The following is a 22,271-nucleotide window of genomic DNA, read 5'->3' as shown; positions in this document are numbered from 1 at the left end:
ATTATAAGTTTTGGTCATCCTTTGTCATGAAATTCAGACACCCATCCACGCATAATACATGAAGGGAAAGTTTGCATGGGCTGGGGTCCTCATTTGGGCTATGTGCACTGTTATATTGGTCCAAATGACATCTCCGCTATCTAGATTTTATGGTCGAGATTAGATTTGAATGATTTTTTTATTTTTTTATTTTATGGACGTTGAAATCCCAAATTTAAATTTTCATGCATGTTGCATCTCACCGTGTTTTTGGGTGCCACATGGACATACGGTCTGAATGGATGGATGGTCATTTTGTCCATCTCACCTCCTCTCATATATCGATCTAAAATGTATTAGTGGATTAGAATAGGTTCATAGGTTGAAATTTTTTGAGTTCAATGTTACTTTGTGGAGTCAATGGACTCACGGTCGATTTATCAAACCAAATCATTATGAGAAACTAAATTCCTGATGGGAATAGGTCGAATCTGATCCATTGACGCTCCAAGTTCATGGATTATAACGATCCTCCAAAGTCTAATTTGTCGTCCCAAGCTATGTTACTCAATTTGTTGCTACTAGTCAAAATCACAAATCAGTACAAAGCAAACCAATTTGTGGTACGATTCATACTAAGTTCATAAAATCAAATGAACCACAAACCCACCAAATTTTGGTTGAGTTTGACAAATCAAAACATTTGATTCAACTAACCAAAGCATTAAGTTCGACGAACCAAATCAATTTATTATATTTATTTTTATTATTCATATTTAAAATTTGACTTATTTATTTATATTTAATTTAAATATATATAAATTTTTTTAACATTATAATTATACTTATAACTTGTATACTTGAATTATATATTTTCACTGAGGAACAGAGTAGTGAACCACGAATCCGAATCCGAACCGAGCGAACCAGGTAACATAGGTCCCAAGAAATCCAGCTCATTTGTTTATTTGATCTTAAATGAATCTATGCCCATAACGTCTTCCTTTTCCTAGACATTCATTATCGTCCACAATCGCAAAGCAATGATGCATTTGCGTTTTCATGCCGCGAAACTCAGGAGTTGAGAGTTGAGACCAACCGCTAAAAAAAGAAAAAAGAAAAAAGAAGAGAGAGAGAGAGAGAGAGAGACATGAAGTTGAAGGATCTAAGCTGAAGAAGATGGGTTGGGGATGGGCGATCTACGAAGGAGTGGTGGTGATTGGATCTCTTGGTTTGCTGGGATGGGCTGGGCTTTGGTTCCTCAACCAAAGACTATATAAAGAGTACGAGGAGAAGAGAGCCCTCGTTCAGATCCTCTTCAGTGTCGTCTTCGCCTTCTCCTGTAATCTCCTCCAGCTTGTCATCTTCGAGATCATTCCAGTCCTCTCCAAAGAGTAAGCAAAATTTGTAATTTTCGTCTCTAATTATGTTTGTTCACAGTGTTTGATTTGGTTCTTGATCTGCTTTTGTAGCAGAGATTTAGGGTTTTGTGTTAGATCTGGGGTTTTTGTTTTGACCTCGAATGTGTGGCACGATTATTTGTCATTGTTGTTTTTGCTAATTTGAATTTCTTGATTTTGGTGAGTTGTTGCATTGAAATCTAGGGTTTTACGACAATGTTGTTTAAGATATTACGTAGGGAAGATTCTGTCAATTTGGTTTGATTAGTAGGTTTTATGCATTTTAGTTTCTCTTGAATTTTTAAAGTAGACAGATTGAAAAAGGAGTTTGTGGTGTTGATCTGAAGAGGTTACGCTATGTTTTGATTGCAGGGCAAGATGGATAAATTGGAAGGTGGATTTATTTTGTTTGATAATGCTGCTGGTGTTCATTTATCCATATTATCATTGCTATTTGATGCTTTGCAACAGTGGTATGTTACGTTATTTATTTATTATTCTCAGTTGCTTAAATAAATGATGTAGGTTTGTTGCACTTTATATTAAAATTATTTATTAGAATGCTGTGAGAATTACAGTGATTTGAGCCGAATAAGTTGTTGGTGGTTTCACTTTCAGGTGTATATTTAGGTCATAGTCAATTTAATTGAAGCCATTCAATGTCAAGCTAAGGCTCCATCTTTTTATCTTTTGAGAAGTACAAATTATATTTAAAAAAAGATGAGACATAAGCACGTTTTTCGGCACATAAGATTTCATTTAAACAACCTCAAAAACAGACCCTTAAAATCATCCAAGAGTTTGCAAAAAAAAAAAAGAAAAGAAAAGGAAGAAGAAGAAGCCTAGAATATAATCGATCAAAAAAAAAAAAAAGAAGCCTAGAATATTGTTAATCACTCCTTGCATGGTTTCAGCTTTCCCTTCCAAGATCCTATTGTTCCTTTTTTCTAGATCCCCCAACATACTGAAAAGGGAGTTTGTGATCATAAAATTCTCTTTCTATGCACAATCTAGGATGAACAATGAGAAGTAAGGCCAAATTTCATTGATAAAAGAACAATGAATGAGAAGATGATCAATCGAATTGCCATTGGCTTCAGACATGAAACAAAGCTTTGGCATTGGAAATCCCTTCTTATTCAGATGATTGATGGTCAATACTCTGTCTAAGGTAGCTAACACAAATTACCTTAGACAATGAATCTAGAGGATGTAGGGTGTTGTAGAATGACTTGACCATGAAAGATCTTTCCCACGTATGGGTCTAAACCCTTTGGTCTTCTTCTAACAGAGAAATCAAGATACATGATATGTGACAATTGAAGTTGGTTATATCCCAGATCTCTCAATAATTTAACCCTCTTGAGACCAAAGTCCCATGTCAAATTGCCACCGTTACGATACATGAATGCCTCCTCCAATTTATCGATTTTTGTGTGATGAAAATGGAATATAAAGATGGATACTGTAGGAACATGGGCGACTTTGCACACCATCAATCTTACCAAAATTTGATCCTTTTTTTTTTACCAACCCTAAAAGCATCCTCTTGTAGAACTCACCACCTCCAATCAGAAGCCCTCTCACCGTACATTGTCTTAGTGTCTCTCCTCCACAAGCTCTTATGATCCACCCCTAACCTCCGAAGCCATTTTCCTTGGATGACACAATTAATACACCCGAATCCCATGGCACCTAATCCTCCATTCTTCTTGGACTACAATCTCCCTATCATCCCACAAAAAAAAAATTGTTTGGTTTTTCTAACCTTGCTTCAACACTACAGGGGATAGAGAATGGGGATAAGTACATCAGAATGCTTGCACTTTTTATCAACGTCACTTTGCCGCATTTGAAAAGAATTTTATGACTATCTTATTAATGAAGATTTGTATTCATACTTGTGCGAATCATTAGTTTGTGGCCTAAAGGAAAGTAAAATAAATATATATACACGGATATTATCCTATTCCATTTGTAATAAGTTCTCATCAAAATCCTTGATAACTTATACATCATGAAATCCTTGAGGTGGGGAATGATGAGATGACTATGTTCTCCCTTGCCCTCAAATACCTTTTTATTTTTATCATTCTAAAGACCCCAACAAATCAAAGTAGGTAAGCATCTCCAAACTAATCAATCCTAAGCGAGAATGCGTTGGTATACCAGCCTTTGGAATCTATAAACTGGTGAGAATCCTAAATCGCATGCAACTCTTGTTGACAAATTTTGCAACTTATTGAAAAAAAGTCACGGCTGAATTGTGATTTTTTCCTCTCCAACTTAATCATGATTTAATTGCGACTTGTTCAAGAAGTCTCGACTTTTACGAACTTTGTGATTAAATCACAAACATTATGATTAAATCATTAACTCTGCGATTAAATTAAAAAAAAAATTGAAAGATAAGCTTGATGCACTTGTAAAAGAAGATGACCTTGATGAAGATGACATTGCATCGATGAAGTGTTGGATAATAAGGATACAAATGAGGATGACATTGATTTTAATCGGTTGATGAAATCCTAACTTGGACTCATGCTTGTAAGCTATTTAACATTTTGTACAATATAAACCTTGAATGTATTGTAGACCTGCGGTTATTTGTTGTAGATACGTGGATGATATCTTTATGGGGTTTGGTGATTTATTATTGCAGTTTGACGTGGAATTTGATTATATAATAAGAGAACACCACCTAGTGGAACAATTACAGTCCTAATCCTAGCTCCATTCCCCCCCCTTGATTTTTTCCGCATTTTACCAAATTTCAAAGTAGCAGCTAATCTAATCAGCATACCTAAAAAAAATCTTGACCATCAATAATCTAATCAGTTGTGGAAATCACTATAGACTTTTGGTTCATGCCATGTTCTTATTTTTTGGGACCAGAGTGCTTTCTTACTTGACTGATATCTTATATATATGTACATAGTATCTTTTTTCTTGATAGGTTTAATTGTGAAGTTGGGGTTTTGATCACAGGTCTGTGGTTAAAATTACTACACAGACTTTACCACCTCACCAAGGTGGCACCTTTCATATATGAAGTTTCTTACCCATCTCCTTCACAGATCACTCTTATTTTTATTTTTACATATAAATTGAACCATTGATATAATCTCAGGAGTACGGAAGGAACGAGCTGCACTTGGAGCGATCTTATTCTTGTTGGCATTTCTCTACGCTTTTTGGCGCATGGGCATTCACTTTCCCATGCCTTCACCTGATAAAGGTTTCACTGCACTTTTCCTTTGGGTTTACACCAACAAATTTGACAGGCTAGGACTACTATATTAGCTTTAATCAGTTTCCTTTTCTTTCTGCCATTCATGTTTGCACTCTGGACATGTTCTAGGTTGCGTACAAGCACCAGCTGTATTCTGCATTTGAATGGATGAGAACCAAACCTCTCATTATTCATGATGCCTGATTTCTACCTGCCTGTTTGTCCTACTTTTTCTTGAATGTAACATGATATGTTCTTGGTGCATCACCAATCAAGGTTTCATGCAGGCATTTATGGTTGAATGCAAGCCAACTCAAATCTTTCATCCTTAAAAATTAAAATATCATCAATTTTTCTATTGAAATCCATTGAAGCATCAATTTGAATCCCGTATTTTGATTTTTCTTAGGTGCAAATGTCAAAGTTGCATCTTGTACTGCGATGTAGTTGTCATGACAGCATCTTACTGCATCAGCCCTGTTATGTACTTTTTTGATAGCTTTTTTATGCATTGTATGCCCAATTCCTCTTTTGATGATTAAAATACCATTTGACTTCTTCAATCTTCTTCCCTCACTGCTACAACGATGTCTATGCTTTTCACACCTAGAATATAATCTGTTCTTTCAAAACCTTTCATTATCTTTGTTTCTTTTGATCAATAAAGGGGCATTTTAAAGAGGGAAGAAGAACAAGCAAGAAGACAAGAATAAAACTGAGAGAGCTTCTCACAAGGGTAAAAAATATTGGACATAGCAACGATTACAAAAATAATGTCTTTCCACTTGAACAACAAGTCTTCAAAGCAAACCCCCCCTTGTATCTTGGCTAATGGCGGCCTGTCTGAATAAACCCGCGAATTCCTCTTATGTCTTGATTAAGTGATAATTTTCGTCGTCTTCTTATTCAATTTTCATTATCATCCTTCTTGGTGGCATGCATAAGTTAGTTACTGGTCCTAAATCTGTCAGTTTTGATCCATTTCATTTCTCAGGTTTTTTCACCATGCCTCAGTTGGTTAGCAGAATTGGAGTGATAGGTGTGTCTGTCATGGCCGTGCTATCTGGTTTTGGAGCTGTTAATTTGCCATACAGTTACCTATCTCTCTTCATCAGGTAATAAAATAAATTATCTTCTTGACCATACTGTTACGAGAAAAAAAAGGTTAGCGATTGAATTCCTTAGGCCCCCATCTTAGTGTTGAGTAACAATTCCTGTTCATGATCGGCATGCTTTTTTGTAAGTTAACTCAAGATAACTGAGTCGGGATCCTGAAATTTAGCTGAGCAGCATCTTATTGTTTCTTGGTCTTCGAAGATAAGACACATTTAAAGCATTTCCTAATGGTCACATTTCAACTTCCATGCTTTGATTGATTAGCTTTATATGTGGAATTATCCTATGTGATTGTGGTGTATGGTTGATCAACTTTTGACATAGCTATATTTGATGGGATTACAATGTGCAGTAGCATCATTGTGAAAGTTGTTTTAAATACCTATGCCGATGGATGATGAGAATTTCCAGTTTATCTACTTGATAAAGAGAAATCATATGTAAAGGAAAAAAACTTAAAGCGCCTTTTTAAAAAAAAAGTTTAGAAGGCTAAAACATATCATTGAAGAAAATCTGCCAAATAATTAATCGTTCTGTTATTTTTTTCTTTTGACCATTAAAATATTTTCTTCACACTTATACATCTATTTGTATCTGGTAGGGAGATTGAGGAAACAGATATCAAATCCTTGGAAAGACACTTGATGCAATCAATTGAGACCTGCATTGCAAAGAAAAAGAAAATCATTCTCAGTCAAATGGAGATGGAGCGAATTCAAGGATCAGAAGAGGTATTGCTCATCATATCATATCCTTTATCCTGTTGTTTTAAAGTGGTTTCAATGCCTCTAATTTGATAAACATCAATGAAACTAATTAATATTCTTAATTTCTATATTGAATTTGCAACTAATTTTGTCTTCTTTACTACTAGATATATTACTGTTTTATGTATACCGTTCTCATAATTTGCTAAATTATGGGTGCTTGCTTTACTGTCCTATATATATCGATTTGCTAAAGTAGCTTTTGGTTCTTTTTGATAGAATCATCTTCATTTTAAAGAATGCTGCTCTTGAATGACTATGAAATTGATCATCAGTGCAGTACATTGTTTAGGCAAAATTCTCTCTGCCTGCATGCCTTTTTTTTGGATTTTTTTTGTTGATCGGTGCTTATTGAAGCACATTTTCAGTGTTAGGATTTAGACATTCTACAGTGGCACTTGAAATGATGCTAACATCCTTACCTTTAAAGTCCTAAACCCTCCGTGAATAACATTGAAAATTGCATTTTCATAACTGCCTTCCTAGTTTTCTACTTTCTTCAATAGTTCCTCTATATTCAAGTTTAATGCAATATGCAGGGGAGTGCTACTGCTGCTTGATGTTTTTCATGAATTTCACGTGCTAGTGGATTCTGTTCAATGTAATACAGACTACCGAGTTGCATCGACAGAGAAAAATTAGGAAGAATATGAAAAACTACCAGGATTTTCAGATATGGGGGACTGATATATATATATATATATATATATATATATATATTAGCAATTATATGTATCTTTTTTTATGTTAATGATTGATCTTTTGATAGAAAAAAGCTGGGAAACCTGACTATACAAAGAGCGATATATAAAAGAGGGGCTAACAAGGGAAGCTTTTCATCAGCAAAGCTTAACAAAACCTCCAAGAGGACTAAGGAGACTCAGGAATGGCCTAATCCCATCTTAATAGGGTGTATATATGTGAGAGTGGGAGATTATAAGTACTGTTTTTTATGTTAATTTCATTAGCAAAGCTTAACAAAACCTCCAAGAGGACTAATTAGACCCAGGAATGGCATAATCCCATCTTAATATGAAATCTTCCAAAGCCTTTACTATAACTTACTGACCAACCTTGTCTTTTAAGGTACACCATTTCTTCTTAAAAATCTGCCCAACAAATGGCAAATGAAAATTTCCAACCGTGAAATTTTCTAAACTTGATACTCATTGTTTTTCATGTATGTTGATAATTGAATATTGTGTGTACTTTTGATTCATAATCTTATAGTTATATCATACACACGACTAGTGTTTATTTTTAGCTTAATAAATATTTGTTGTAGAAGACGTGTTGAATCTTACCAAAAGAGTTCAGCAACCTGGAAAGTGGAGACGACCTCACAGGCTTTACATCAAGTAAAAGCAAAGGCCATTACAAAACATTTACCTTATTTTTCTTTTTGATGGTTAAGAATCAAATACAAGTACATCCTTTTTAAATGCAAAATGGTACCCTTTTTCATGTGTTTCCTGATTGTGCATCATATCCTTGAGGGACTCAGACGATATTGTAACCTTTCTCTCTATTCTGTTGGATGGTTAAGCATCTAAATATCTCCACATTCGGTATAGGATCCTTTATCTTAGACTTTATCTGTTTGTGACCCTTTTGAAACAGTACTTAAATATAATAACTAGGATTTTTAGACCAGGAATTGTCTTTTTATTTCTAGTGATGAAACTCTGGGTCAATTTATTTCCTCTCTCAACTTTAGTGAAAGCTCATTGGGAATTGCTTGTCACAGAAGCTGAAGGCGAGATCTTTTCTGAAGCGTATTGTTGGAACAGTTGTACGTTCTGTGCAGGAGGATCAAAAGGAGCAGGGTAAATTTTTTGATGTTTCAATTCTTCTTTAGTTGTTCAGCTTCTCATAAAAGAACATTGGTGAACTTTGATTTGGTTTCTTTCATCTTTTGCTTAGTCATTCTCTTACTTTTATTACTGTTTGTCCATGCTGTCTTTGTCCATTCCTAGGACTGGATGGGTCTCTGTTAATCATTTCAAGACAAATCATGCAATGGAGCCCCTGACCCTATTCCATTATTGGCACAAGTATTTGTATGAACTACATACATGCCTGTCCAGCAAGTGGATGGATGGGCATTCAAGTTTTTAGGCATTTGTTGTTTTTCTGTTGCATTCATTGTTTTTTTATATAAGCAAAATAAGTTCATAAAATGGTCAAGTGGTCAAGATGACTGACTAGGGATACGATTACAAACAAGAATGCTTAAAAACATTTTTTATGTTGCGTTCATGTGTAGGATGGTTTGTGCATTTGCCTTTTCAAGGTGTGGATGTACTTTTTCCCCCCCTTTTTGGGGTGGGGGATTTGTATCTCTCATCTTGTTGAATTGATGTGGTAACGCTGTTTGGTAGTGTTCTACGTGTATGAGCATGTGCTCATTATGCACATACCAGTGGGAATAGTAAATGATGTCAATTTTCATCTGATCTGTAAGTGCATGCTTTTGTTCCAATGCAGCATAAAGATTCTGCTTCTTTTGGCCTTCTATTTTGTAATTTTATCATCACAGTATATTACCCTCTCTAATGTCTGTTTTCCACAATATTGCAAAGATATTAAGAGCATGGAAGCAGAGGTACAAGCTTTAGAAGAGCTCTCAAAGCAGCTATTTTTGGAGATCTATGAGCTTCGCCAAGCTAAGGTCTATTCTAATAGAAAACACTTGTTTGTCCTTTTTATTTTTAATTTATGGCTCTAGTTGGGCGCGCTATCATTGTTATGGCCTATTTGGTTTGATTTTACTTGCTATTCCTGAATGTGTGAATAATTTATCATTTCCGTTACTTGAATGGAAAGCCAGTCCTATTATACTAATATAAGCGAAGTGGGTAAGTTTAGTTATATTTTTTGAATGCCTTCCTATCAATAAGATGCATAACGTAAATGGTATACTACTTTTGTACCACCATATTGTGCTATTCATCATTTAGGCCTTATCCCCAATATTGGGGTTGGCATTTGGCAATATGAATCCTATTTCACCATCCAACTCAATCAAGAGAGTTATGTAGTTGGTCAGTGTTTCTGTGATCAGATCTTTTTAAGCCTCAACTTGCATTTAATCTTCACTGCTGTTGACATTGGTTTTCATTTCTCAGGTTCAAACATTCTCAATTGGCTTTCCGTTATTTTATCTCCTATTGGGGTTATTCCTAGCATGATTTTAAAACTCGGTTTCATGTCTCGTCATGTCCATGCCAGATACTGAGTCGTCTCGGACGAGTTTTTCGATACGCTTGAGATGTCTTGTTCAAAAATGAGAAAAATGAATGTGGGGTTTTAAATCTCGTCCAAAAAAGTGACTTGTCTGCCTGTCTCGTCCATGCCGGATACCGAGACGACTCGGGCGATACGTCTCGGTCTTGGATGAGTTTTGAAACCATGATTCGTAGATTCTTTCGAATGTACTTTTTTCTGACTTTTGTTCTTCCTAGTCTTACTGCTTATCCACCTCAACATCCTCATATCTGATATGCTCGATCTATGACTGATTGCACAGCATTCAGCTCCATAAAGCATAACTTGTTCCTTATAAATAAAAGCATAACTTGTCTTATTATTATATTGTAAAGTTTTCCTTAGCTTAATTAGTACATCTGTCACATAATACTTCAGAAGCATGCATCCACTGACCACTCAACATTCATACTTAGGTTCACGACGTATCCAATTTTTCTATTTGTGTGTACAATTGATCCTAAGGGGAGTGTTTTCTTTGGAGTAGTTTTTGCCCATAATTCTTAACTAGTGCCTCATCCCTATTTTTCCTACTCATAATCGCACTACTGTGTTATGCACAAAATGAGAAGCGAAGCACATTTAAGTTATTTGTACACAACTCAGACAGGCCCCGCAAAATTGAAAGCCATGACAAAGTTGAGGAGATACTCAATCTTATTACTCTTGATGCAAGTGCAAGGAGTGACTAACGGACTGTTTTGTTCTTTAATCAAGTTATGTATTTCATTATCAATCCCACCAATGAAAAGCCAAAATTACAGAAGAAACTATAATTCCCCACTAGGGAAAAATAAATTTCCACCGAAGGTGTCTGCTTAATGTGGTGGCAAAGTCTGAGTGGTAATATTGTAGGCTGGGATCGAAACCCTGCCTTCACATGCTTACCTATCAAAAAAATCTAAGAATTTTAGTTGAGGTTTGTGGATTGACTTAATAATTCTATGAAGGTTATGGTTCCAGTCTTATAAATAGAATTGCATGGTGGAAAATAATTCTTGCTACAAATCTCAGATAGTTGTAATACAACATAAATGGTGTACAATGAATTCTAATTAGGATTTGTGACTAGGCTTTGATGATGGTGATTTGTGATTGTGTCAACTGACCAAAGAAGTTTAAGCTCTAAGACTAGAATTGAATTTCGTCAGTGAAGGTTGAAGAGAATGGAAGCATGGTTGAAGAACATTGCTAGGACATATGGTCTTTTGCGGATAGTCTTGTGAGGAGGGATTCAAGGTTTCTTTTGAGTCAATTGAAATGGGGATTGAAAATATGAATAATCATTGTGAAAGAGGGCGTACTGTGAAATACTCTTTATAGTGGGCCAATTTTAATAATTCTAGGAAAATAGATCAATTAATATGGAAACATATATAGAACTAATACTGACATGCTCCTATAAATTTAATCATACATTCTGTGTTCTCCTGAGCAGCTGATTCTTAAATTTGTATATATTTTTTCAGGAAGCAGCTGCATATTCTCGAACCTGGAGGGGTCACCTGCAGAATCTACTGGGCTATGCTTGTTCCATCTATTGTGTGTATAAAATGATAAAGGTGCTCACTTTTTATCTGGATGGTTGACCATTGATTGTTCTATTAGATGTGGAAACTCATTCTCAGGACCAAAATGAAATTTGTTTTTTTTTTTTTTGCATTAGCATGTCAATCTTCTCTTCAAATAAGATTTCCCTAAAACTTCCTTGATATTTGCAGCAACAACAAAAACAAAGTTTTATCACAAAGATCTGGGGTCAGTTAAACTAATCTTGTTCCTCCATTCCATTCTTTCTAGAGCCAAGTCTTCTGTTATTGAAAATGAGTTCATCTATTTTCACTACTCGGTATTGGTTCTGCTTATTCCAAAGCACTTGAACCCCACATCCTTCTCCATAATGTTAGTTTTGTGTTGATCTCTCCCTAATCCCATCAACTAATACTATATCATCCGTACATAACATACAATATAGTATGTGTTTTTGAATATGAACAATTACTTCATGTGTAACAAGAGCTAATAAAATTACGGACTCAAAACTGATCCTTGCTATAGACTAATTATTATTAGGAACTCATTCGTCTCCTCTCCTTTTGTCCTCACACTAGTCATTTGCCCACACATACTTGTCAATGGTTATTGACAGTGACTCCTACCTTGTATTTATAAATATCAATAATCCAAAGTAATTGACACGTATTTTTTTAGAACTTTTTTCTTCTTGGTATTTTCTTCTTTTTATACTTGTGATATGCAAAAAATCTTCACAAATAAGACAATAAACTACAGGATCAATTTTATGAGTTTCCTTTCTCCTAATATATATTATTTTGTTCACCTAAAAAGAATATGTGTACACACACATACATGGTACCATCATGTTTAGTCTGAAGAAGAATTAGGAAACAAGTGCATATTTTGGGTAATTCAAATTTCATTTTGCATCACTGTGCATCCTTCTGTACTTCATTACTGCAATAAATCTATATAGCTGTTTTATAAACTTGGCGAAAATTGTTGATAAGTTAATTCTTCGGTGGCAAATCTTGAAATATCAGTAGTGTTCAGTATATCGGTAAGCTGAATATCTGATTAGTATCAACACTTGATTACTAAGATAATAGGATATATTGCACTATATAGTGCTTGATGTTTAGACATGAAACATCAATTCGTACATACGATGGTTTGATACTGGGTATGTTTTATGGAGAAATTATGAGCAATTAAGAAATTAGAAGTGCATAGAATGAGTGTAGCCAAGTTAAAAGGCGTGAGCTAGAGAGGAAAAGTAATCAAAGTCAGTGCATGTGAGTTAATATGGTAACCACAATGGGCGATAAACAAAACCGTTGACTAGTATTATGAGATGAAGAATATTGGTCCAGATTTAGAGTGATAAAATCTGACTGGTATGTTGACCCCAAATAGTTGACAAGAGTTGTAAGATGACAGTTTGAGGATTTTATTGATGACTACAGAATCTGCATAATTAGGTACAAGAGTCGTATATGGAGCTTTTTTTGTGTGTGTTTGTAAAATTTTTGATTCTACCATTTGGTGCCTCTTTTATGCAAGCATATATATATATATGTGCATGTGTTATTTATTTATTTATTTTAATTATTTTATCTTTCATTTTTTGTTGTGCACAGTTGACATTTTTTTTAAATTCGGTATTTAACTAATCTTTTTGATCTGTGCAGTCTTTGCAGAGTGTTGTTTTCAAGGAGGTATGTTTTTTTTATCAAGTATCCTCTATATTGAACTGCTTAATTTTTATTTATTTTTTGATTTGTAAGCCTGTTTTTAATGAGTTAAGTAACTTGGTGCTGGTGGGATTTGAGCCCAGGTCTCTGTTATCATCACCCAAAGACTTTTACCAACTAAGCTAGCTGCCATCTGCTATTGAATTGCTTAATTCATTTCACTCTGGTACTATGAAACATTGTTTTAAAATTTTAAGGCATATATGGGACCTTTTGCCCCTCTAAGGTAGGCGTAAGCCTCAAATTTTAACAAAAAAGGCTTAAGCAATTTATAAAAAACATTAAAATGAATGAATTAGAGAAATAGTGAAAGTAGTTATGAGTTATTTTTATTTACCATACATATTACATATATCAAGGCAATATTTTAACATTTAAAGATCCTTGTTAACATTTTAAAATCCCTTCTAACAGTTATCCCCAAGGATTATTATGTATAGTCCATGAAGAGAAATTCCCTTTTTAACATTTAAAGATCTTTGTTACTTTTCCTATATTTTATTTTTATTGTATTGACTTCAGTTCAGTGTTGTAATAGAGTATTATTCTATGAATCTTATTCTATGAAGTAAACTAAGTTTATTTTAAGCTAACGATGACATTGGTGGTCATGGCGGGTTGGTGACTTATTTGATAGTTCATGAATTTCAATATCAGGAATCTTTATCCTTCGTACTTATGGCTTGAGTTTTTGGATGAATGTGCCAGGTTGGTAAGTTGGTTAAAGTCTACTTGTATTGATACCACTACCTGGCTTCAAAACCCGCCTTCACATACTAATAATGACAACTAATCTTGCTTGCCTAGCAAAAACAAAATGTTTTTAGAGTTTGATACCCTATCATTTTTTTGTATCTCCACTAAAGAAATTCTGTAACTTTAGCTAAAGCTACCCAAACCATGCATGTCCAATTTACTAATATAAATGAGAGGAAAAATATATAAAGTATCTTATTAAGGTTCTTATAGGCATAGAGGACAAATAGGAGAGGCATTTTGGGGAAAGAATGACCTTTTTTTCCCCGCTTCCGTACGTTTGTGAAGACTGTAGAGGGGAGGCTCAACTCTCACCTGCACCTTTAGCCTTGAGCCTAGAGGCTTGAACCTTGACTAAGTGAAGCAGAAGCCTCTTATGCCTTGAGGCTTAAGCCTTGGGGCCGGGATCATGAGCTTTGCCTGGATTCATTTGTCACATGTATATCTTACTGGGAAATGTTACTCTGGAAATGTTTTGTAAGGTGTTAACATCCTGTTACAGATAAACATTTCCCCCTTGCATGTTATGCATCTCCTAAATTAATGATTTGCTATAGTTTAAGTACAAGTAAACTAATCTTTTCATTTTTCTCTTGTTTAACAGGCTGGTTCAGTTGATCCTGTGACAATGTCAATCAGCATATTCTTGCAATTCTTTGATATAGGCATAAATGTTGCACTTTTATCACAGGTTAGCTGTTATTCTTACAGTACCATATTGCACTAGACAATTATCCTAGCCATGTGTTTAAAAGTGGGAGGAGGTTGAGGCATTGGGACCTCAAGTTGACTGGGGCAGCATGGGGCATAATCGCATGCCATTTTGATGGAGGGAGACCCAACCATTTATCCCAAAAGCCGCGACTGATGGGAAAGGCGGAATCAATCTCTTTATCTTATAGTCCAGGGTTCCAGTCAATCGAGGCGGGACCCACATCAGTGTGGGGATGCTCTTGCATCATACACCCACTCTGGAAGAGTCTCGAACTCAATACCTCTTGCTCTGATACCATTTGATGCAGGGCCTTATTGTCCCAAAATCTGTGACTGATGAGAAAGGTGAAATCAATCCCTTTATCCCATAGCGCAAGGATCCAGTCAATCGAGGTGGGACCCACATCAGTGCTAGGATTCTCCACACCTAGGATGCTCCTGCATCACATATACTAATAAAAACCTATAACAAAGGAAAGAGATGCAAGGCAGAGCATGGGTAATATAAAACACAGTAGTAAATAATTCATATTTGACGAGGGGTATGCATTAAGGTGTGGCTCAACACGGAAGACATACACCTCTCTTGTTTCACATCTTCCAGGACATGCCCCTAGGTATTTTGCTTACCTTCGCCTTGAGGCATACACCTCCCCCTTTTTTAAACACTGCTCATGCACAACTTTGAACTATGTTGACTGCTAATATCACAAAAGCTTCTATTCTAACAATTCTAACCATACCATCTTTCCTTTTTTATTCGTATCTGTAAAAATCAACCAATCCCTTCCCTGTATTTTGCAAATTATTGGTAAATTATGTGCGTTTAGATTATGAAATGCTTGTTTTTGAAGATTAAATTCTGAGACTACCGAGTCTTTGCTGTGTGATGTACACTGTATAATCTGACATGAGTCTCTAGACACTTCGTATGGTCAACACGGGTACTGAATTGTCGGTTTGTCATAACTTGCTCGAGTTGTACCTGATGATCCTGATTTTAGTGGTCTCATGTCATTATCATCTTGGATGAGTCTGTGTCCCCTAACTATATTTCAATCCCAAGGTTGAAAAAGGTGTGGATATTTTGGAATGGTAATAGTTGATCTACATAAAACAAATGACATTGAATGCACTTCTTCACTGTTTTCTGCTTCTGTGCATCCAGATAAATGGGCAGACACCACTTTTTTCTTTTTCTCTTATACATTTTTTGGTTGCAGTATATCTCTCTGTTATTCATTGGGATGTTGGTTGTGATCTCTGTCCGGGGCTTCTTAACAAATCTAATGAAGGTAGACTTGGTTTTTCTGCTGCTTTGTTGATTTTATTTATTCCTGTTAATTAGAAGAGTTTTATTAAGATAGGTACAATACCCCCTTTTGCCCCGTTTTTAAAGAAGGCTCATCCATCCAATTTGAAATATTAGAAAGAAAAAAAAAAAGGAAGAAAAATCTCGGGGCAAAAATTATATTTGAAAAGTTACTTTATAGGAATTTTAAAAGAGTTTGTTCCCATGAATTTGATTGTTCTATGTTTTACCTCACACAATTATTGTTTATATGCAGTTCTTTTTTTTGATCAATATGTTTGTATGCAGTTCTTCTTTGCAGTTTCCAGGGTTGGGAGTGGGTCCTCTACCAATGTTGTACTTTTTCTGTCTGAAATAATGGGAATGTATTTTGTATCTTCGATTCTATTGATAAGGAAAAGCTTGGCAAATGATTACAGGTAATCTTCCATATTTTTGTTATTTGTACATGCATATGTATTATGCTAAGTTCAATGATTTAGTTGGCATGATTTTAAAACCTGGGTTTTTGGATCATCTTAGTACTCACTGAGACCTCTTCATGTATCGGACAAGTCAAAACACTTCCAAACCAATTCAAATAATGGCTTTCAATTACAGTTTTTTGTCTTGTTCACGAATGATACTTAGATGTTTGAGAGAGACATCTTGGTTAAAACTTGGTGGCCTTCGAGACCAAGATGACTCACCCAAGTTGTCTCTTGTCTCTTGTTTCGTCCTTGATTTAAAGCCATGTATGCTAGTCCCTACATTGTGGTGAATCATGTATAGGATGTAAGCAACCAAAGGGTGTGTAACATGTGTCACAGCTTAATATTATGTTTGGTGACTATTTGAGTTGTGGTAGCTTTCTTGCTTAATTGGGTCTTCATTTACAATTTGGGCTCCTTTTAGTTGGATGGATTTGCCTCAGACACTGTAATTTGGCAGGGTAATCATTACTGATGTTTTGGGGGGAGACATTCAGTTTGACTTCTACCACAGGTGGTTCGATGCAATCTTTGTAGCCAGTGCTTTCCTTTCTTTACTTCTGCTTTCTGCACATTACACATCTCGTCAGGCCGACAAACACCCCATTGATTGATTGATTGATTTCTTGAATGTATAATTTGTAATAACAAATTACCTTCTTTTCAATTACTTTTGTAATAGTAGATTGTTCCTTCCAGTTTGGTTTTCTTTTAGGTACAATATAACCAGAAGGCCAAGACCTGTTGGAACGCGTCAAATATAAGGTCCCCTAAATCATTTAAGGACGTAGCAAACCACCACGTTTCACAGTCAATGTTCATGAAAACTCACTTTGGACGGGGCACTCACCAAGATTTTTTTTTCCTCCTGTTTGTAGCCCCTAGCCCTTGGGCACTGTTTGGGACTTCTCTCGCTTGTAGTCTTTCTAGGTAATGAGTCGTGCTGGAGTGACCGTCAGATTGTACCTCATATTGTACATCTTGATGTGAAAGTGTAGGAACCATAGATCTTTTTTATTTGTTTTATCAAGATGAGTCGAAAAGCATCTATGGTTCCTACACACTTTTGTGTTTTGGTGTGCGATGTGAGGCACAATCTTGAGGTCACTTCTGCATTAGTCTAATAATTCGAACAATGTGGGATTGGTTCTGATACCAAATGTTAGGTACCTAAACTGATATGCTAAAGACTTGGGATCCAATATTCCTGTAAAATAGGAATGGTGTCATTGATGATCTTGTTCTCTCATATTTACCTTTGTATCTAACATTATTTAAATCTCTAATTTTCTTAATTTACGTCAATTAGAGATGTCTTTCTCACATTCTTTAATAGCCAACTTGCAGTATAGATCATCACATGTTCTATACTACACATAATTTATCTGTCTCTTTTCTTCTTTTCTTAATATTTTATATTTTCTAAATTTTCTTCCGTTCTAAAATTTTTCCATGACTTGTAATGTATCTTGTTTCTTTAATGATCTATTGGATATTAACATTCCACAATTAAGTTTCTTTATGTGATTTTTTTCTTTTGATTTCTCAATGAATTCTTTCTCTACTCTCTAATGCCTTGAGGTACTTTATACTACATCACTGTATCTGTTTCTAGGTTTTATATTTCTTTCTTTATCAAACTTATTTGCAAAACGTATGTTCTTTTTAGGCTCCATAACTTTTGTTTTTAATATTCTTTATTTTCATCATCTCTCTTATTTTATTTTATTGTAAATATCTAAAAATCACTCTTCTACTTTGTGCATGGAAAATTGAATGGAACATAATGCAGTCGATCTCAAATGTTTAGTGCAAGGCTTTGCTGATGATGATAATGATGTTAAAGTAAGAGAGCTGCCATTGGCACCCCAACTTTTACTTATTACGCCCCAATTAAAAATGAATAACATGTAAATGGTTGAGAATAAATAAAAGTTGGGGGTCAATAGGAGTTCTCTCATTTTTTTTTGTTTTAAGGTTTTATGTGAGCCTAAACTTAATCCTAAACAACTACTGAAATTGTTTGAAGGAGTGTTGTAACGTTGGGATAATAATTTGAGCCAAACTTTTTTATTGTTTAAATGGTGTGTTTTAATCTTTAATTGGGGTGTGATAAATAATTTATGAAATTGGGTGTAGTAAGTAAAAGTTGGGGGTGCCAATAACAGCTCTTCAAAATATTTGTTTTAGTCAAATATTAAAACAATATTATTATTATTTAACTTTATAAAATATTTTTTCCAAAAAAAAATGTACAACATAGCCTTATCCTATTTAGGACGTGCAATTTGAGATGCCAATCCACGTTTTGAAATTGATAGAACGATCAGTGTCACGTCTTGTTTCGTCCGTGCTAAATACCAAGTTGTTTTGGATGAGATTTTTTATATGTTTAAGATGTCTCGTTAGAAAATGAGAAAAATGAATGCGAGATTTTAAATCTCATCCGAAAAATTAACTTGTCCGTCCATACTTGATATCGTGACAACTTGAATGATATGTCTCAGTCTCGGATAAGTTATGGAAACATGAGTATAACCCACTTGCCTGAGGTCTTTTAAAAGAAACAAAAATTGATCAAAATACCTTTTGTAAAATCTATTTAAAAAAAAAAAAAAAAGCCTTGATTATTCAACTTTCACAAAATTCTATTATAATCGACCTCTTCAATTTTTGATTAAAAGCTTCAATCTATTTGGTAAACCTTTGATTTAAAAAAAAAAAAAAAAAAAAATGAAAAATCCCATTTTCAACGCTTTGTTTATCTTTTATTAAGTTTTGAAGACAAAAAAATAATAGAGAGAATTGAATGATCAATCAAATCATTTGGTCAACAAGTTATCATAAAAATCTAAGATTGAAGGGTTTTGAGGAGAAATACAAGGCTTTTTTGCTAGAGATTGTATTTCATAATTTTGGAAAGTCTGAGTAATATTAAATATTCTCTAAAACCCTGATGGCTACGTCTAAGCTGTCAGGATCTGGATAGTCATAGGCACAAGGGTCGAAAGCGAAACTCCGTTATTGTACGTCCTCTAGATATGGATCTTTCCAAACGCATCTCAAGGGATTGTATCTGACGGATGTGGACCTCTTATAGGTCAAAATAATCTCCCGCCACTATAAATTCTCTCGAAAGTCGAACTCAAGGTGTCATTTACCGCGCAATTGGAACGAGAGAGAGAGATAGGAGACGAAGATGAAGAAGAGATCAACAGCAGCACCGAAATCAACAGTAGAACTTCTGGTTTCTCCAATCCCACTCAAAACTCCTCATCTCACTAGCGATTCTCCCGATTTCAATCTCAATCGATTCGACAATTCCTCCACAAGGAAGAGGAAAACCGTAATTGCTGCCTCTGTTATAATCCAGCCAAGAACCAGATCTCCACCTCCGAAAACCCTTACCACCATATCGGATCTGAAAACTTTCGTGTCTTCTCGCTCTGATTCGATAACACGGCATATCGATCTCTCTCACTCCGAAATTCTCAAGGAATTCGAAGCATCTCAATCTAGAATCTCCAAACGATTCAAGGTGTTTCTCTTCTTTTTTACTTGAAAGATGTGACAAGCTTTAGTTGAGAACTCAGATTGCATGTTTTTTCCTTCTTAGCTCTGAGAGCAGAATTTGATGCAGAGATCATGTTTAATCTGTTTTAATTTATATCTGAGACGAAAGTACCAATTTGATGCTCTTTTATTTATTTATTGTTTTTCTACATATTCTTTTAATTTCTACTCGAACTAGGTAGATCTGATCTCTAAAAGCATTGTCTGATTCTGATTCAGCCATTTTGATGATTTCATTTCGGAGTCCTACAAGAATTCAGTTTGATTTTATTCTACTAATTTTAAATAAGGTTTCCTCCAAGTTCAAAATATAAAAAACGAGCATCTCGTTCACAAATGTAGCGATTTCTCTGGATCTGACGTAAAAACACATGAATAATCAGCTCTGCACTTTTACAAGGAATCTCGAATCAGATTTTAGTTCTCTATGTTTAGATCAGAGATCGTAAAGATATGTAAGCTACTAATTTTCTTTATTTCTTTTTAATTGGATCGTGAAGCTCAAATATAACATAGAATAAGCTTTGCTGTATTTGCAATTTCATCTCCTAATTTTTCTGCCTTCTTTTTTTATTTATTTTTACAACAGATTCACACACAAGCATGCCAGCAAGCGATTAATGAAGCAGAGCTGGACTATAAGAAGATGTCTGGTCGGATTAGTGAAAGTGTTGAAGTAATGAAGGTGTATGTCGGTTTCCTCTTATAATAAAACATGAATGATCAGATTTATCTTTGAAGTTTGACATCAATCATTAATATAGTAACTTGATGGTTCATTTTTCAGGGTTCTTATGCGGAATTCATCTCAGAAGCTCAGGCTTCAGCAGCTCGTGGTACATTCCTATTGTTTCTTTATTTTATTTTACCTTTTTGGGGAAAAAATTGAAGTTTTGAGTCTTATTGGCGTAAGGATGGTCAATGGTGTATAAATGATGTCTACAATTAAAATCATTCTGTTAGGATGATGGTCAAAATTATCTTATGTTGGTTGTTATTTGCTGTAGTGTCTGGATGAGAGTTTGGAGCCACATCGTACTTAAGAACAGACCTTTCCAGATACTTCTAGCCTTAGAAAATTAGCACACCAAGTTTTACTCACAACACACCAATTATTATGAAATTATTTTTGTGCATGTGTAGATGACTAATGATAAACTGACGTGGTTGGTGTGGCATGTGCTCAGATCTATTTTACTTGTATCCCAAGAATGCACATGCCACGCTCTATCAGTTTAGTGCGACTCCATGTAGATTTGTGTGTTACAAGTAAAAGTTGACGGGCCAATAGAACCTCTCTAGAAAATAATTTTTTTTTTGTGATACTGACTCTCCCACGTGGCATTATAAAAAAATTCTCCTGCCGTGACATGTGTTAAGAATCATAAATTTTATGCCTCAAGATACATATGCACATTTACATTAATATTTGCAGTTGTGTATTCCAAGAAAAAAAGATCTATGCATCTAGCACATGCCACATCCGAAGAATATTTTGGGTATGCCATGAGGGGTGGGGGTTCGGAAAATCGGTACTAAAAAAAATATTTTCAAAAATGAAATTTTGAAGAGTAGTGATAACCGGACTCCATCATGATGTGTACTCAAAATACTCCCTTGACGTGGCATGTGCTAAAATCAGAAACATCTACAGCTTGACTCGACTGACCACAAAATCAAAAACTCACGGGTCAAAATATATAAAATTTATAAATATTTAAAAATAAATATTTTTTTTGCTCTCACCATGATAGAAGAGCCGAAAATAAAGTTTTCGAGTTAAGTGCATTTTTTAAGTTGGTACCATTAAATATAGGAGCTGGGTCACCTCAAAATCCTAGTGAATCGAGTTGACTCCATGAGTTTTAAAACTGTGGTTTTATTACCATACACCCATTATTCCCTATTCTGACACGTTTTTTTCCTTCCTGTTATATTGATTAGTTTGCAAAACATCAATCCCTGAGCTTACGGAGTCCATGGAGAAAGCTATTGAAGGTCTACGTAGCCGTTATGGAATCCCTTCGACTTCAATATAACAACTCAGTACTCTCCCATCACTGATAAGAGTTTCTCAGTGAGTAGTAGCAGTGCTTTGCTTAACATCTTTGTTCTCAATCTTTTCACTGGTAGAATTAAAATTTCGGATGAAGGATTGAAGAAAAATCGAAATTTTGGAATAAATTCATTGCAATTTAACAAGCGAATCCTTATTACATTCTAATATTTGTGACTACATATTCTTCCTAGGCCGCTGCTTTTTTTAGTTTTTTATGTGCTTTTAACCGTTCAAGACTCTGAATCTGTTGTTAATTTTGTCATCTGATGATCACATCACACACTACCAAAAGAAAAAAAAAAAACAAAGGAATGGTTCCCACTTACTAAAAAAATAAAAAAAAAAGATTTCAAC

General features: G+C 34.9%; 2 protein-coding genes across 3 annotated transcripts; both read left to right on the top strand.

Annotated features, from left to right (window-relative positions):
- Positions 1-975: 975 nt before the first annotated feature.
- LOC147408394 (GPCR-type G protein COLD1) lies at positions 976-17,080 on the top strand. Of its 2 annotated transcripts, XM_086437376.1 has the most exons (13): positions 978-1,373; positions 1,752-1,852; positions 4,510-4,617; positions 5,606-5,726; positions 6,329-6,458; positions 8,242-8,320; positions 9,077-9,165; positions 11,231-11,323; positions 12,971-12,997; positions 14,394-14,480; positions 15,727-15,798; positions 16,104-16,234; positions 16,746-17,080. In XM_086437376.1, exons 1-13 carry the CDS (start codon positions 1,159-1,161, stop codon positions 16,897-16,899), a joined length of 1,407 nt encoding a protein of 468 aa, XP_086293502.1. In that variant the 5' UTR covers positions 978-1,158; the 3' UTR covers positions 16,900-17,080. The 2 variants fall into 2 exon arrangements, with proteins under 2 accessions (XP_086293504.1, XP_086293502.1); XM_086437378.1 differs by lacking the exon at positions 4,510-4,617 and having other exon boundaries at positions 976-1,373.
- A 2,238-nt stretch (positions 17,081-19,318) lies between these two features.
- On the top strand, positions 19,319-22,123 carry LOC147408393 (uncharacterized). The gene is made up of 4 exons (XM_086437375.1): positions 19,319-19,823; positions 20,448-20,543; positions 20,646-20,694; positions 21,803-22,123. The coding sequence occupies exons 1-4, from the start codon at positions 19,485-19,487 to the stop codon at positions 21,895-21,897; spliced, it is 579 nt and encodes a 192-aa protein (XP_086293501.1). The 5' UTR covers positions 19,319-19,484; the 3' UTR covers positions 21,898-22,123.
- Positions 22,124-22,271: the final 148 nt, after the last annotated feature.

The sequence above is a fragment of the Akebia trifoliata genome, chromosome 3, assembly GCF_017979445.1.
Source record: "Akebia trifoliata isolate Shusen 1 chromosome 3, ASM1797944v1, whole genome shotgun sequence".
In the NCBI taxonomy this organism is placed as follows: Eukaryota; Viridiplantae; Streptophyta; class Magnoliopsida; order Ranunculales; family Lardizabalaceae; genus Akebia; species Akebia trifoliata.
Note: the sequence above shows the minus strand (reverse complement) of the source record. Positions and strands in the feature narration are given on the sequence as shown.

What these genes read in the sequence shown, in the direction of transcription:
- LOC147408394 (XM_086437376.1), top strand. Translation starts at nt 1,159, where the DNA reads ATGGGTTGGGGATGGGCGATCTACGAAGGAGTGGTGGTGATTGGATCT. An exon ending in GGAGGATCAAAAGGAGCAGG is followed by an intron (nt 8,321 to 9,076) that starts GTAAATTTTTTG and finishes AATATTGCAAAG; the next exon opens with ATATTAAGAGCATGGAAGCA. An exon ending in ATGAGCTTCGCCAAGCTAAG is followed by an intron (nt 9,166 to 11,230) that starts GTCTATTCTAAT and finishes ATATTTTTTCAG; the next exon opens with GAAGCAGCTGCATATTCTCG.
- LOC147408393 (XM_086437375.1), top strand. Translation starts at nt 19,485, where the DNA reads ATGAAGAAGAGATCAACAGCAGCACCGAAATCAACAGTAGAACTTCTG. An exon ending in GAATCTCCAAACGATTCAAG is followed by an intron (nt 19,824 to 20,447) that starts GTGTTTCTCTTC and finishes TTTTTACAACAG; the next exon opens with ATTCACACACAAGCATGCCA. An exon ending in AAAGTGTTGAAGTAATGAAG is followed by an intron (nt 20,544 to 20,645) that starts GTGTATGTCGGT and finishes TTCATTTTTCAG; the next exon opens with GGTTCTTATGCGGAATTCAT.